At 34.6% G+C, this 16,509-nt stretch overlaps 1 protein-coding gene across 1 annotated transcript in view; it reads right to left on the bottom strand.

Moving 5' to 3' along the window:
* LOC128990791 (sodium-dependent dopamine transporter) overlaps window positions 1-16,509 on the bottom strand; it is a 118,038-nt gene that overhangs the window by 60,516 nt on the left and 41,013 nt on the right. The window contains exons 2-5 of the mRNA XM_054413410.1: window positions 6,572-6,706; window positions 685-839; window positions 406-539; window positions 96-234 (exon numbers count right to left, since the gene is read on the bottom strand). Coding sequence (XP_054269385.1) covers window positions 96-234; window positions 406-539; window positions 685-839; window positions 6,572-6,706 — 563 coding nt within the window. The remainder of the gene's footprint in view (window positions 1-95; window positions 235-405; window positions 540-684; window positions 840-6,571; window positions 6,707-16,509) is intronic.

Raw genomic sequence — 16,509 nt, 5'->3', positions numbered from 1 at the left:
TTCTTTACAAACGTTTGTTAAAAATTCTTTTACTCTCAAAAACAAATTTACAAACATTGTAATATGCATTTCTAGTGATTAGTTATTTTTCTTACCTTCCCCGAGGTCGAGATGCCTTTCCAAAGACTGAAGTAGCAGATGACGTAGACTATGAATAGACACAGTGCCATGTCCCACTTGATATTCCCTAGGTCGTGTAGCCCCTGACTGCGATGCAGCTCCAGAATAGCACGGCTGGAATATAAACAACTGTATCCTACATGTGTCAATATTAATGACAGAGTACTTTCAAACTTACTAATTCTTCTATAAGATTTTGTTAGCATTGAGTGATCAATCATACGAACTAGTATAATTATGGTTAAGTAGGCCTACAGAGTGATATAACGACTGTTGGCTATTCACCTGAAGTACTCTGAGGAAGCTGATGTTAGCAATGACTTGTCCTTGGTGAGGTTCTGGGAGAGAGTGGAACTGTTTTGAATCATGCTTAAGTTCGTTGTTGCTTCCTCCTCGTCTTTCCACAGCAGGACTTCCATCTAAACACCAATATTTACTCAAGAAATGCATAGCTATTAGCATTTAAAGTTATACCTGTGAGAAAAATACATCAATTTGAAAATATAATTAAATGATTGCTTGAACTCTGGATACAAAACATAAAGAGAGCAAGGGCAAACATACCGGTCGACAGTTGGGGGTGTTCCATTCGTTGTCGCAGGTGCTCCAGGGCAGCATGTTGGTGAATGAGGCAAAGAAGAAGCGGAGGGCCCAAGCGATCACTACGTTGTAGTAGAAGTCCACGTAGAAGGCGATCAGCACCACGGAGTAGCCGATCCCTATAACATCAATGATGTAGCGCAACCGCAACGATTACATTTTTCGCCACACTACTTTGCTTTAATGGACTTAAAACTGTATAAGTTAGTCCGGAAAACAGCTGTTTGTCGCCTGCTTAATCAAATGGTGTTTCAAAACTTGGCGATGCATTTTACCAGACACCAGCTGATTATGATTTGTAGGGCCGTCGGTGTAGGGACGAGGATAAACACAACGTACAGGGTATGGCACGGTAAATTACATGTTTAAAGTCCACACTTTTTTGACGCTGTTGGTCGAAAAGAAGACAAAGTGGCTGTGGTTTAAGGTGACAATAATACATTTAGTCATCTGTTGTAAATAGGCCTACCATGACGTAGTGTGCACACGAGAAACACTCAGTTTGTGATTAAATTATTTTAGAACTCCAACTCAAACATTACTGTGTAGCTTTGCTTTTCGTTTGTGATCCAAGGTTCCCCACACGGACAAAACAATCAATATTATAGATTGATTTGGTAAATAAATTACTTACTCTACCCTCAACATAAAAATATAGCCTTTTTCTAACGAGGCAAATTTTTACCTCAGTGGCTGTGTAAATAAACAATAATTCACTGGAGGGGAACGAACCAGGGGGAGTCCACTCTTGTACTTGGACCGAGTAACATCGTGCTGCCCCATATCATAACAGTAGCACGAAGTTACGCGGTCCGAGTACAAGAGTGAACTCCCCCTGGTTCGTTCCCCTCCAGTCCCTGCAGTTACTGTGAGGCTCGGAGATTGACATATTACTACTCTATCTCGTTGGAAATTTTGTGGATTGACGGATAACATTCCCTGTTGTGTATACATTTATTTAAAATTCATAATTGTTTTTCAGGAACATCTCCTTGAAGGAAACTGCAAATCGCAAAGCAATATCAAGCTTCACAGTGATCAGGTCTGAGTTCTACAAATACAATGTAGCGCAAAACGACCACTCCTGACGTATTCATTACTATCAGGGAACTATTGTGCACCTATTGTAAATAGTATATTACCATTGAGTATACGTGTATCGCTACAAGGGTTTTCCACTGCCAGCGCTGGGAAAGGCCCCGCCTGGAGGCTCAACAGTTAGTAGGACTGCTGTCGGTGGACATGGTCATACCGATTATGACGGAGGGTGAGGACAATTGGACCTGTGTGTCACATTACATCCAGGGTATTCTCCGCGCCAAGAAGCTAGACCTTGACCGGGATGCGGTGTAGGTCATAAAGAATCTAAATGCCAGAAACGGTGCGAGCCCTAAAGGGCTTAGGTCACATGTTGGCCTGACTTGAAGTAATGTGACAAACAATTCCAGGTCTGTGTCCAACAGAGTAGAGGGGGGTTTTAGTGAGTAGTCTGATACGTGTGCTCCCACTATCTCCGCGTTCCGCCATCTCCGAACCCAAATCTGTCCCGCCACCTCCGAATTCTTGGGTGACCCTTATAATCCCGTCACTGCCTGCGTTGTTAGCTGTCATTACATCCACGGCTGCGAAGCCCCGTGGATGGAAGATTAATTGAAAATTTAACCCGTGGGTTAGGTTAGGTTAGGTCAGGTAAGGTTAGGTTAGGTTAGGTTAGGTTTAGACGGAAAGTCTTAACGCAGGAAGTAACCGAGGATTATAGGTGTCACTCTGAAATTCGGAGATAGCGGTACACGGAGGTGGTGGGACGCGGAGATAGCGGGAGGTAACCGTCTGATAATTTTCAGGAGTCTCACAATACAGGTTGGCTACCTGTGTGCTTAAAAGCATTTTCCCTCATCTCCCTAAAAAAAACAAAAAAAACAAAAAAAAACAAAAAAAAAAAACAAAAAAACTCTACAAGGTTGGAAAGTAGGTGTTCTTGGTACAAGCCGTGAGTTTGAGGTTCACTTTCAGAACAACAACTAATTAAGAAACCTTAAGATTTGTGTTGAATAGAAATACACTTTTTAACACATTAAAGCACTGAACTTGGAAACACAACTAAGAGAACTGAAAAATTACACAAAGTAAGTATTGCCATATGCTCTAGAGATTGAAACCCGTTGTTCGACTTTTACGCTCACTTAAGACAGCAGATTTAAATATGATATAATCAAAATGATATTAGTTTCAAAAGGGCTTGTGGCAATGATTTTTAACTTTTTCGCTACTACTTCTAAAGAAATTTAGATTCTGCTATAGCTGTTCTAGTACTTTTTTTAAATGCAACATTATGATAGCACTTTTTCATTTAATTTAATTTCATACAATGTTGACCAAGTTCAGTATCATAGAGAGGCAGAATAGGAAGAAATTTACAAATTCAAAGCAGAGATACAGATTTTTAAAGCTCACCCAATTTTCCCCTACGTAATAACGTGTTAAATTTTGTGAAAAGCCACGAGAGGTGACATAAGAGAGAGAAAGGCAGAGAGAGTGAGAGTGAGAGGGAATGATGGGGTGACCATCGCTTTGACTGCGTTCTTCCGCCCTTAAATGACGTCGAAGAGCCCGAATTGCCTCCCTAATTTGCTTCACCAACTGTCATTCTTGCTTTTAAGAAAATTATTCGCGACGCAAGTTCCTCAACTTTTATTTTTGCGGTAACACCTCAAAAGGTTCAATAGACCCTCAAAGTTTATACGTTTTCTATCACGTTAAAACGAATACTTAATACTTTTAATAGTTGTAATACTTTACCATTACCATACTATAGGGTATATATTCAATGACTTTACTTTGAAATGGCGACCAAACGAATATAAACAAACCTCTTTTTTGTCGTACATTGTTAAAAATGATCAAAACGTGCATATGAACAGTAACTAAAATAATACCTGAGCTAAGCAATGAAGTAGAGCCTAAAAATATAATATTTTGAGTTGTTTGCGGTAAGTTGGGGTGGATCCTAGTCTTTTTACTTTCTGGTATAGTGCACGAAGTGGGACTTTGCTGCACATGAGAGAAATGTTTACACACGAGCCGCAGGCGAGCGTGGAAAGTTTCTCGAGTGCAGTAAAGGCACTTTGCACTCGTGTTACACATTAAATTTGTCCTACAGTTACTATAAATTATATAAATAATTAGTATTTCAAACACTAGTCAACACTTTTTTAGGTTAGGTTAAAACCAAGCGTTAAACAAAATGGGAAACGCCACGCTGCTCAAGCTAATCGTAGTTACGGTATCTAGATACTACGGTATCTTTATTTTTACCAACTCATTTTCAAGCGTACACGTATTTCGTGCCTAATAAAAGCACATTGTTTTGTGTTGATTGGTTGGAAAACTTGAGTGCGGAAAAAAGTAGTGCGGCAAAAAATGTGAGTGTGGCAAAAAATGTGAGTGTGGAAAAAGTGAGTAAATAAAGCAATTAGCTACTTGGCGTACTTAATCAGTGCAAGGAAGCCCACTATGTCAGGTAACTGTAGGAAAAAGTATATTGGGATGCCCTAACACATTATTTGCCAAACGACAATGTCCATGTTTGATGTTTCTCAGGATTGATCAGCAGCCTCTGAAATAAAAGTAAGCACTTTTACCACTCGGATATAGGCTACTTAGTAAATAGTTAGATATGGTGCCTAATTAATTTCTATGTTCCACATTTATTACTTTATTTCACACACTGAATAAGTAGACTAGCGTCATAAGTGTATTTCCGATTCCAGGGCTTACACGCTAAAATGACAAGGCCATTAAAATACAGTAAATGTTTTAATTTGAGTGGCACGGTCAAGCCACAGACACAGACATTATTTTTAGATATACGATTAAAACATTAAATTTAAATCCATAATGTTTATTTAGTGTACAATTAATTCTTAACAAGTGTGATTGTGTAGTAGCCACACCACAGTAAGACCTGATAATAATCTTTGACATTTATTTATCTAGTGTTTTAAATAAGAGCGCATAACAGCCCCGTTATTATTTATTATTTCGTTAGCCTTTATAAATTTACTTTAGTGCTCTATATATAGGTACAACTTTTAAAATTTATTTTTAGCGTTAGAGCAAGTTTACGAACCAGCATGATCGGACTATGGAGACGGGATTTAAAAGGTAATAAACGGTATTAGTATTCTGACACATACTTTCTCCCATTAGCTTGTCAACAACCTTTATCAAGGGTAAGCGATGAGAGTAACTATGATATTTAATAGGTAAAATCACAAAGTATCATTAACTTTTGAATGGTCATTTTAACAGGAATGAAGGGATGCACTATTTTGTTTAGAGTTATAAGGGCCATATCAGAAGAAATTAAATCGGAATCGGTTTTTTAAATCCATTTTTACGTTTTTTTAATTGGGTTTTTATTGGAAAATAACATCAGTTACAATAACTTTTGAACCTAAATTTTTACAGCTATGGGGGTTGACGGACATAATTTCGAAAACCACTTTTTCAATACTCTAACTATTTTCGATAACAGCTGACATCAATGAAAGTAGTCGTTTCCCAAGCTCTAATTTAGGGCGAGGGAAAATCGATCAGCTGATTTTCCCTAAATTTACTTTCCCTCGCTCTCAATTAGTTCTCCATTTACTCACTACGTGCGCTGGTGTTTTTTACGGTTAATTTAATGATTTGAATCAGCTGTATGTATTGTCAAAAGTTGTTTTTTATGTTTTGTTTTACTGTTTAATCCAAATTTATTGAAAAAAAAACGTAAGTTTCCTGTAGAATATTTTCTGTTATTGTTATGTTCTAAAAATTAATCGAAAAAAACGTACGTTTCCTTTAAGAAGATTTTATTTTATTTTGATGTTTAATCAAATTAGTTGAGAAATAAATTAGTTGTAATACTACTGATGTCTGCTATTCTGTGTTTGTGTATTTATGCGTCGTGATGAAAAGTATCGTTCATAACTCGTACCGAAAGTTATTATCCGGCACTTGCTGCATTATTCCCGTCCTCGGCTTCGCCTCGTACGTGAAAATAGCTCTCACATACTCGGCTTCGCCTCGCACGTGAAATTGGGGTTCCCTGTGTTCGGCTTCGCCTCACACAAAAACTTGAGCGCGCGCCGGAAAATGCCACTTTCGGTCCTAGTAATGAAATATACTATTTCGGGTCCAGGGGGGCCCAAAACGGATATATCCATTCAAAACTCAAACTCGAAAAATTTGCGAAAACAATACTTTCTCCATATACTATGGTATATGGAGAGAAAGTAAAAATTGGTTTTCCTCATTTTTTTGCAAAACAAAACAAAACAAAGAACTTCCCAATTCATCGTTAGACCTTTTTTAGAGCTCAAGAAAACAACGTACGTTTAATGGTTATGGAGAAAATTCAAAAAAAGCAAATTAAATATTACCATGACAATCTTTTGGAGAATAGGTAAATTGTTATAGTTTGCTAGTTTATGTGTATATTTTTATCGAACTTGGCAAATTAATTGATTTCATACTAAGCTATTACATTTTTACTAAAACACACTTTATTACCATCCCTGTCGCAGGCAGCAAACCAAAGAACTCGTCGAATCTAGTATTATTTAAGTATAGAATGAATATGACATGTTTGAGGAAATATTTAAGTGATAATCTAATGAGGCAAATAGAAATTAGCCTAGTCTATAAGTTTGCTGCAGCGGGTGTTATATTTTTACCACCACAACCTATATAACCTAACTCTATCAACTTTTCCTACGTAATCTTGATGGGCCGCGTGTGACATGGGACCCATCCCGGTTAGAACTCTACTTCTTTACAGTACTTTGTCATTCAAGTTTGAACTCACCCTTGAGCAGTGGAACTATCCTCCCCCAACATGTTATAGCTCCCTTCCTGTGAAACTGTCCCAGGGCCAGCTCCATGTAGAACAGGGGGATTCCTCCCACGAACAGCATGATGCAGTAGGGCACCAAGAACGCTCCTGGAAACAAACAGGAGTCACTTTATTCATTCGTTCATGTATCGTGCATATAGATCATGTATATACCCATGGCCCCCTCCAACCTCCAAGCAATACAAGGTCCCGGCGAAACGAATGTGGCAACACTGCAGACCCGGCCTACTGAAACTGATGATGCAGTAATTCATAATAAAGCGTCTACACTCTACGCGATTTTTATGTTCACACGATTGGTATTAATGTTTCGACAATTTTAATAAGCCGAAGGTGCTTGTGCACAGATTTACCGATGGTTTTCGGGTTCATCCAAATACATAAATTCACAAATACGCTTACGCTGGATATGGGACAAGCACAGAAATGGGTCGATCAAATTGTCAAATAATCAAGCCCTATCTCAATGAGGGGAAGCTGCCCTGCGATACATGCGCTACATTTTTATAGCTTTAAAAAAATTTTGATTTTTCCTTAATTCCTCAAAACTATTTTGCACTGATAAACACTCATGTATAAGGAAAAGTTTATCCATTCATTTATTTGTTATTGGAATTCAAACTCTTCAATGAAAAGGCCCTTTGCTGTACCTATCTTGATAATATCTTTTTTACTGTACAGTACAATTCGAAAACAAGTGACCATTTGAGTTAAAAACATTGAAAGAACACTGCGAGTCTTCAAAAAAATAATAATATTTTCTAATGAGTATGCTGCCATTATACTACCACAATGGTAAAAAATTGTACAAATGTGTGTATGTAAGTACAAATGTATTTAGTGGTGGTGTGTGGCGAGTTTTGCCATTACACGGTGTCTCCGGTAAAGAAACCACCCAAACCTCGGGCATCGAGAACACTTTTTCCACAACGCATCGTTAACCAGATGCCCGCTTTGGTTTGCTGCTACTAGTCCTGGACCTGACTAGGGTTCTGTGTGCATGTCGTGTATTGAGAATTTTGCTTTTGCATTTCAATATAGGTGTCTTAGGAAGTGTTTTCCACTCGGGTGTCAAGTTCGCACCTGGTACGTTTTCAAGCTATGACGTAATAAAGATGGCGGTTCGGCAATTTTTTAATGCGTTTATTTCGCATACCGTTTAACGGATCGGGATGGTTCTTTTTTGTTTGAAAGATATTTTTAAAAACTATCTTTTTTGTATTTATACATTTGTTGTAAACTTAATACTTACCCCACGATATTGAAAAACGTTGTTTTTATTATTATTATTATTATTGTTTTGCTTATAACTTCTTAACCGCTGATAAAATTAAATACCACCCGTGGCAAAAGTTGCAGATAATTCTATACCCTTTCCAATGATACCAAACAATTTGTGATTAGACCTAAAAATAAAGCAAAGAGATTGAATAAACCGTAAACAAACACTGAAAAAAGTGTTCGGTCCGGGAAATATTAAGTCCTGGACATGACTAGGGTTCTGTGTGTATGTCGTGCATAGAGAATCTTTTGTACATTTCATTATAAACTTGACTATTCCAATGCAATGTAATTTTGTAATTCTGGAATTAAGAACTTATGACTTATGACTTATGCTTTTGCATTTCAATATAGGTGTCTTAGGAAGTGTTTTCCACTCGGGTGTCAAGTCCGCACCTGTAACGTTTTCCAGCTATGACGTCATCAAGATGGTGGATAGAGAAATTTTTAAATGCGTATATTTCGCATACCGTTTAACGGATCGGGGCGATTCTTTTTTTGGTTGTAAGATAATTTTACAGAACATGTTTTTTGTGTTTACACTTTTGTTGTAAACTTAATATTTATCTCACTATATTAAAAAACGTGGTTTTTAATATCATTGTTTTTGAATTTTTCCTCTTAACTTGTTAAACGCTTATAGAATGAAATAACTACCCATTACAAAAGCTGTAGATAATTTTATGTCCTTTCCAACGATACCAAACAATTAATGTTTTTGCAATTGCCCTGGCGAAATTTACCGATGTCTACAGTAACTCATTTCCGAAATGAGTTACTGTAGACATCGGTAATCTTCACTAAGAACGTAATCAACATAATCTTTCGCACGTGCGTAAGGACAGTCAATATTTACATCGAAGGCAACGATTAACTTTGGATTGTATCACAGCTGACTGATATAAATATCAGGGTTGCCAACATATTTTATAATTTGTTACATTCCTTCGTTGACTTGGACTGTAACCTTCGCTGATTTATTATCTCATTACTCAAATACTAAACGCAAATATAAAAATAAACGCAAAATATTCGGATATTGTGTTTGGCGATGATTTTATCAAGCGGTTAACTAATTTCACTTTCGTTACTTGAGTAACTAATAATTCGTGCTGCAACTTAAGAAAGTGGATGCCCCTTAGCTCAATACCTTGATGATTATTACACACATATAAAAAGGTGGTTAAATGTATTATTAAAGACAATCGATTCTGCACTAGTAGAATAAACGGGAGAAATATCATAATAATGAAACCGGACGGAATCATTCCTGGACGTTGTGCCATGTTCAGTGTTTATGTATTGTTTGTTAAATCTTTTGATTTATATTTATTTACAAACCCATATTGTTTGGTATCATTGGAAATGGTATAAAATTGTCTACAACTTTAGTAAGAAGTTGGTTTTTCAATTTATAGGCTGTCAAAAAGTTATTAGCAAAAGTAAAATAAAAACAACAATTAAATGTACGTTTATTAAAATTGTGGGATAAATAGTAGGTTAACAAAAAAGGTGTACATAAAAAAGGTAGTTTTAAAAAATATCTTACAAACAAAAAAAGAACTATCCCGGTTCGTTAAATGGTATGCGAAATATACGCATTTGAAGAATTGTTCCAGCCGCAATATTCTCCGGTCTTTCTACCATGTTAAGTTAACGGTTTATTTAATCTCTTGGCTTTAATTTTAGTTTCAAACAATAATTGTTTGGTATCTTTGGAAAGGACATAAAATTAACTACAGCTTTTGTAGTGGGTAGTTATTTCATTTTATAAGCGTTTAATAAGTTATGAGGAAAAATTCAAAAACAATGATATTAAAAACCAAGTTTTTTTATATAGTGAGATAAGTATTAAGTTTACAACAAAAGTGTAAATACAAAAAACATGTTCTGTAAAATTATCTTACAACCAAAAAAAGAATCGCCCCGATCCGTTAAACGGTATGCGAAATATACTCATTTAAAAATTTCCCTATCCGCCATCTTGATGACGTCATAGCTGGAAAACGTAACAGGTGCGGACTTGACACCAGAGTGAAAAACACTTCCTAAGACACCTATATTGAAATGCAAAAGCAAAATTTTCTATACACGACATGCACACAGAACCCTAGTCATGTCCAGGACTTAATCTTTCCCGGACCGTACACCTTTTTCAGTGTTGTTTACGGTTTATTCGATCTCTTTGCTTTATTTTTAGGTCTAATCACATATTGTTTGGTATCATTGGAAAGGGTATAGAATTATCTGCAACTTTTGCAGCGGGTGGTATTTGATTTTATCAGTAGTTAAGAAGTTATAAGCAAAACAATAATAATAATAATAATAATAATAATAATAATAATAATAATAATAATAATAATAATAATAGTAATAAACAACGTTTTTCAATATTGTGGGGTAAATATTAAGTTAACAACAAATGTGTTAATACAAAAAAGATAGTATGTAAAAAAAAATATCTTCAAACAAAAAAAACCATCCCGATCCGTTAAACGGTATGCGAAATATACGCATTTAAAAATTGCCGAGCCGCCATCTTGATTACTTCATAGCTCGAAAACGTACCAGGTGGGAACTTGACACCCGAGTGGAAAACACTTCCTCTAAGACACCTATATTGAAATGCAAAAGCAAAATTCTCAATACACGATATGAACACAGAACCCTAGTCAGGTCCTGGACTATACAGGGAAGAAGAAAAGTGCGTTTTATGAAAAATGTAAATAATATACAATACGAATTAATAAGTTTGTTAAATTCGATCAAAATATATTTATAAACAATCTAACTAGGCCTACAATAGTTATCTTTTACTCAATAAGGACAATATGTGGTTTTTAAAACCACAGTTTTTGGCAATTTTCTCCGTGAACTTTATACGTACTTACGTACAACAACGCTTCAGTATACCAAAGTCACGCTTCGGTGACTGTTGAAAATAGAGAATTTCTACGTTTTGAGGGTTAAAATGTGAAACACACATGCGAATTTCCCATATAGGGAATAAGCTAGTATCGTAGTACTCCTGGTAAAACCTGGACCCAGGACCGATTTACTTTTTTGTTCCCGAAATTAATTCGGTCCCGGGTCCAGGTCTTACCGTGCCACCTATGGTAATAACTACTTCTCCGTAGAGAAATTACAGGGTAAAACTAACATGGTCCTAATTGAAATTTCAAAATTGTACCCATTTGAATGTTTATACCTTCCCAGCTCTAAAAATGGATGGTTTGATGAAAAATGTCAAGAATAATTTTATTTTGCATTCAACATTTCTCATAAAACCACACCAAGTTCAAAATGATAAAATAACAAATAGTTGATATCGCTATTTTAGTTATTGTATCTTTTCTATCAATCGCAGGGACTTTAGACAACTAATTCACCATTTGTTCGTAGAATGAGGAAATTATTACGATTATAATTCTTAACGTGTGCACACATTTGTTCAAGGTTGAAAGAACAAAGTTGTAAGTTTTTATTTCAAATTCTAGTTATTTAAGAATAATGATGAGGATTGAATCTGTGGTTTAGAGAAATGGTTAGGTGTTGTCTCTTTGTAAGAGTATTCTATAAAAGTATGCGATGAACAGGGAACTGGTTACCTACGGGTTTAAACTCACCTCTAGCTGTAAAACTACAGTTGGTCGATGACTTTTTGCTGGCGGGGGCCATGGTTAGAGCTTTAGAAAACATTATATCAGGCTCTCATTCAATTGTCACCTCTCCCTCAATTTCCATTGTTAAACTTCAGTTGTGTTTAATTAAATAACATATAGAATTTAACATAATAATATAGAATATATAGCTTAAAATATAGAAATTAGTAAAAATAATTCACCACATTAAACATGTGTTATTAAACTTTGTGCGACAAAATATCAAATATCAATCAATAAATCAATCAATCAATCAATCAAAATATCTTTATTTCATAATATGCAAACATATAGTTACATGAAATAGAGTCATGGGAACTAAAACTAAGTGAGATGGTTATTCAAAAAATACATAAGGTTAAATTGTATTCTAAATTATTAAGAGAAAGAGTCAAAATCAAAAGAGTCAAGAACAAAACTCCCCGATAGAAAAGAAAGCTGATTGGATTAGAAATGCTTTTGCCAAATTTAAAAATCTGTTTGTATTATTTCTTTCTTTTTTGATATTTTGTGGCAAAAGATCAAAATATTTGTTTCCTTTATAGGTGATTTTTTTTTTAAAAAGCTCTAATTTATGATGTTCAACCAATCGATGGGGTCTTGTATTATAGCTATGGACAGTATTAGCAAATGTTAGTTTATTGTTAGATACTACAAATTTTATTGTTTCAAAAATAAATAGGCTGTAAACTGTAAATATTTTCAATTTGGAAAAATCATTTTTAACTACATCAGATTTTTTTTTTTAGATTCAAAATTACCGTTAATGCCCTTTTCTGTTGGAGTAATATTCTATCCATGTTTAATTTATAGGTTGACCCATAGATGCAGATACCATAAGACACTTGTGAATGGATTAAGGCAAAATATATTGTTTTTAAAGTTTCAATATTGCAAGAGGTTATCATTTTCCGAAGAGCATACAAACCACTTGTTTTTTTAACTACAAGATTTACATGGTCATTCCACGTTAGGTTTTCATCAATAACTAATCCCAAAAAAGTTGTTTTCTCTAATTGATCTATTAAGTTTTCTTCAATGAATATTGTGGGATTTAATTTTTGCTTAGTCTGTTTGGTTGTAAATGTTACAAAATTAGATTTTTGTGAATTCAGCAGAAGGTTTTTACTATTAAAAAAATCTTTAATCATTGATAAGTTAATATGAGATGCAATTTCTAGGTTTTCTTTACTATTGGCAGTTACAATCATGTTAGTGTCATCGGCATAGAGACAAATTTTATTGTTCTTGTCCCATATCACCCCTGGTAGACCCTTCAGGTAACAGAGGAATAACAAGAGACCTAGAATTGATCCCTGGGGGACTCCATATTGTATATTTAGCAAGCTCGAACTATATGTCTCCTTATATATAGGTTTTGAATGATTAAAATAATGACTTATTTCTACAAACTGTTTCCTATCTGAAATGTAAGATTTTAACCATGCCAATTCTGTACCTTTAACTCCAAGAGAGCTTAGTGTATTTATGAGAGTACTGTGGTCTACAGTGTCAAAGGCTCTAGACAGGTCCAAAAAGATACCAATGACTTTTTCACCTTTATCAATTGAATTTATGATTGACTCAACAAATTCCACACCTGCTGTTATGGTGGACTTCTTTCGTCTGAAACCATGCTGCTGCTCATCTAAGAGGCAATTTATTTCAAGGTGATCTAAAAGTTGGTTGTACACAATCTTCTCTAAAATTTTTGAAAATACAGGAAGCAATGATACAGGCCTATAGCATCTGACATCCTCGGGGTCCCCCTTTTAAAAAATGGGGATTACTTTTGCCACTTTAAAGTGGTCTGGAAAAATACCTGACATTAATGAGTGATTAATAATATGAGTCAAAGGAATGGATATGAATTGCCATGATGCCTTAACTATTGTGATAGGAATATCATCATTCCCTGTGGAAAGCTTATTTTGCAGTGATGATAATATTTTTCCTACATCATTTTCTGTTACTGTTTTAAATTTAAATGTGATTTTGGAAAACACATTGGTCGGATTGCAAGTGGTTGTTAAGTGATTTGATTTTATGTTGGTTATAATTAATTCTTTAACAGCATTCACAAAGAAGTTATTAAATGTTTCACAAATCATAACTGGTTCTGTAATATATTTATTTTTATAAAATATTTTAAGGTTTTTATTTATCTTAGAAGGTTTGCATGTTTCTGCATTTACCAGATTCCAAGTAGTTTTAATTTTATTTTTTGAGCTCATGACTTTTCTCTCAAAATATCTCTTTTTATTGTTTATAATCTGATGTTTGAGATCCTTTTTCTTATTTTTGATTACTAATTTTAGATTTATATCTTTATGTGTTCTAAACTGTGCTTCTAGCTTAACAATTTCAGATTGCTTTGTTCTCAACACTTCATCAATCCATTTATTAGCTTTATATTGTTTTTCAGTAACATATTGCTTTGGAAAGTGAACATCAAAATAGTATTTAAAATATTATAAAAACTATAATACTTAGTAAAGACAGTAGATTGGAAAACAGCAGGCCAAGACTCAGAACTTAAACTTTTACAAAAAGAATGTATATTATTACAATCATACTTTCTTATTTTTTTTCTGATCAAATTATTTGTTATTGCTTTAATATTCTTAAACTCCATAATTTGGCCATCGTGATCAGATATATGAGTTACTATACCCGTTACTCTAAAATGGCTAGGGTCAATATTAGTTACAAAATTATCAATAGCAGTTTCTGAGTGGTCTGTTACCCTTGTAGGGAAGTCAACCAAGTACTTCACATTAAAACTAGACAAAATATTTACACATTTCTTACATCTACTATCTTTAGTTAATACATCTATATTGAAATCGCCTGTAATTATGATATTTTTGTATTTTTTGTTCAAGACATTTAAGAGTATTTCAAAATTTTCAAAAAACACATCTAAATTTGAACTTTTAGGTGATCTATATAAGCAACCAAGTACAAAAGTGAATTTACTAGTTTTTATTTCTACTAAACAGCATTCAAGTTCTTTCTCTACAAGTAAATCCTTAATAGCAGGAATATCAACACATTTAACATTGACATTATCTTTAATTAGGATTAAATATGCTAGGAACCCTTGCTAGCAATATTACTTTTTCCTACAGTCACCTGACAAAGTTGGCTTACTTGCACTGTTTATAGTACAGAAAGCTGCTAATTACTGCATTCACTTACTTTGTCGCACGGTTTATACTTTGTCGTACGGTTTATACTTTGGCGCACATCATGGCTCTAACCAAACAACACAAAACAGCGTGGTTTTATTATGCACGTAATCCATGTACGCTTGGAAATAGGTTGGCAACACTTAAAGATAATAATACTATGATCAGCTGATTGACTATTATAACTACGATTTAACCTGTCATGTCGCGTTTATAGTTTATATTGCATTTTACTTCAACGCTTGGTTTGAACATAACCTGAAGTGTAGTATTTGAAAGATGAATTATAAGTGGGCCTAACATGTTTAAATATAATTAACTCGATGAAAGTGATTGTGAATATAATGGTAGACCAGAAATAGCAGAAACTGAAAACATGTTACATTAAACCTGTTACCTGAAAAATAAAAAAAAGAATTATTGAACGAGCATGCGAACTATTTTCCTCTTGGCGCGCGAGTAAGACAGTTACAAAACTGCCAGAAAATGTTTTATTGGCATTTTTTGAAGAACAATCTAATTGTTTATAATTTGTTTAACTGATTATTACTGTGTATACGTTTGAAAATAAGTAACACTTAAAGATACTACGACTATAATCAGCTGGTGCAGTATTTCCCATTCCGTTCATGGCTTGGGTTTAACCTAGTTGAAAAACGTGTTGTATAGTGTTTGAAAGATTATTTATATGCTTTATTGTGAATGTAGGAAAAATATAATGAGTAACACAAGTGCAAAAGGCATTTGCTCACTAGTTACACAAATAACTATTACCACCCTTTACAAATTTTGTTTTACTGATTTGCCTGATTTCAGTAAGCTATGTCTCACAACTGAACGATTATGAACCTTGTCGGTAAACATGTTTACTAGGATTCTAGTCACCAGACCGGAATATTTTTTTTATATTAGCCACTTCAGGCTAGACCTAGGGGTTGCGACATTATCACTTAGAAAAATCCATTGGTGATTTGTGAAATTTGAACCCGGGACCTCAGGGACCGGAGGTCACGCGCTCTACCACTAGACCAGCTATCTCCCCAGCACTGGCTTTGTTCATGTACTGTAATCCGTAAAACCAGTTAGCAACATATTTAATTAAAAGTCAAGTCAGTTGCAATATTTGTTCGAATAAAATTGTATTTCATTACATCTCTTTCTGTGTTGTCATAACCACGATTTATCACTGGTCAGTGGAAGTTAACACCTAGGCCTAAGTGCGAGTGGACGAAGGGGCGATCAATCATAAAGGCAAAGCTTGGAACGAAACACAACCAGTTAATGCACTGCCCCGCTTGTGAACGCCGGCCCCCTGCTCGAGCTATATAAAACATTATAGTATTTTTAATAAACTTACCTTATTGCTTTCTTTTAACATTAAATTATTCTAAATTTTATGATATAAAATGCTCTTGAAAGAAAATAATTATTGTCTAAGCTACAAATATGTTTTAAACCGTGGTATGCCATCTAACTTTGACATCTTACTAATATTATAAATGTGATCTTATATCAAACAAAGTCGTGTTAGTTACACCACTTATAACTCAAGAATGGCTGGACCAATTTTAATGATTTTTGATTCGTTGGTTTCGTTTTTGTCTCGATTAACGTATAGGCATATTCAGTTATGTATTTAACCTTAGGGCTTAGCCCAACTGGCCTGTAAAGTTTATATGTTAAGCTTATAGAGCTATTGGAAGAATGTAAATAATCAAATTATGAATTGAAGTCAGCAGTAAATACTTTAACTTGA

This window comes from Macrosteles quadrilineatus, unplaced genomic scaffold (assembly GCF_028750875.1).
Source record: "Macrosteles quadrilineatus isolate MER2022 unplaced genomic scaffold, UCM_ALF_1.0 Scaffold_1__1_contigs__length_201487025, whole genome shotgun sequence".
Classification (NCBI taxonomy): domain Eukaryota; kingdom Metazoa; phylum Arthropoda; class Insecta; order Hemiptera; family Cicadellidae; genus Macrosteles; species Macrosteles quadrilineatus.
This window is presented reverse-complemented; position numbering and strand designations above follow the sequence as displayed.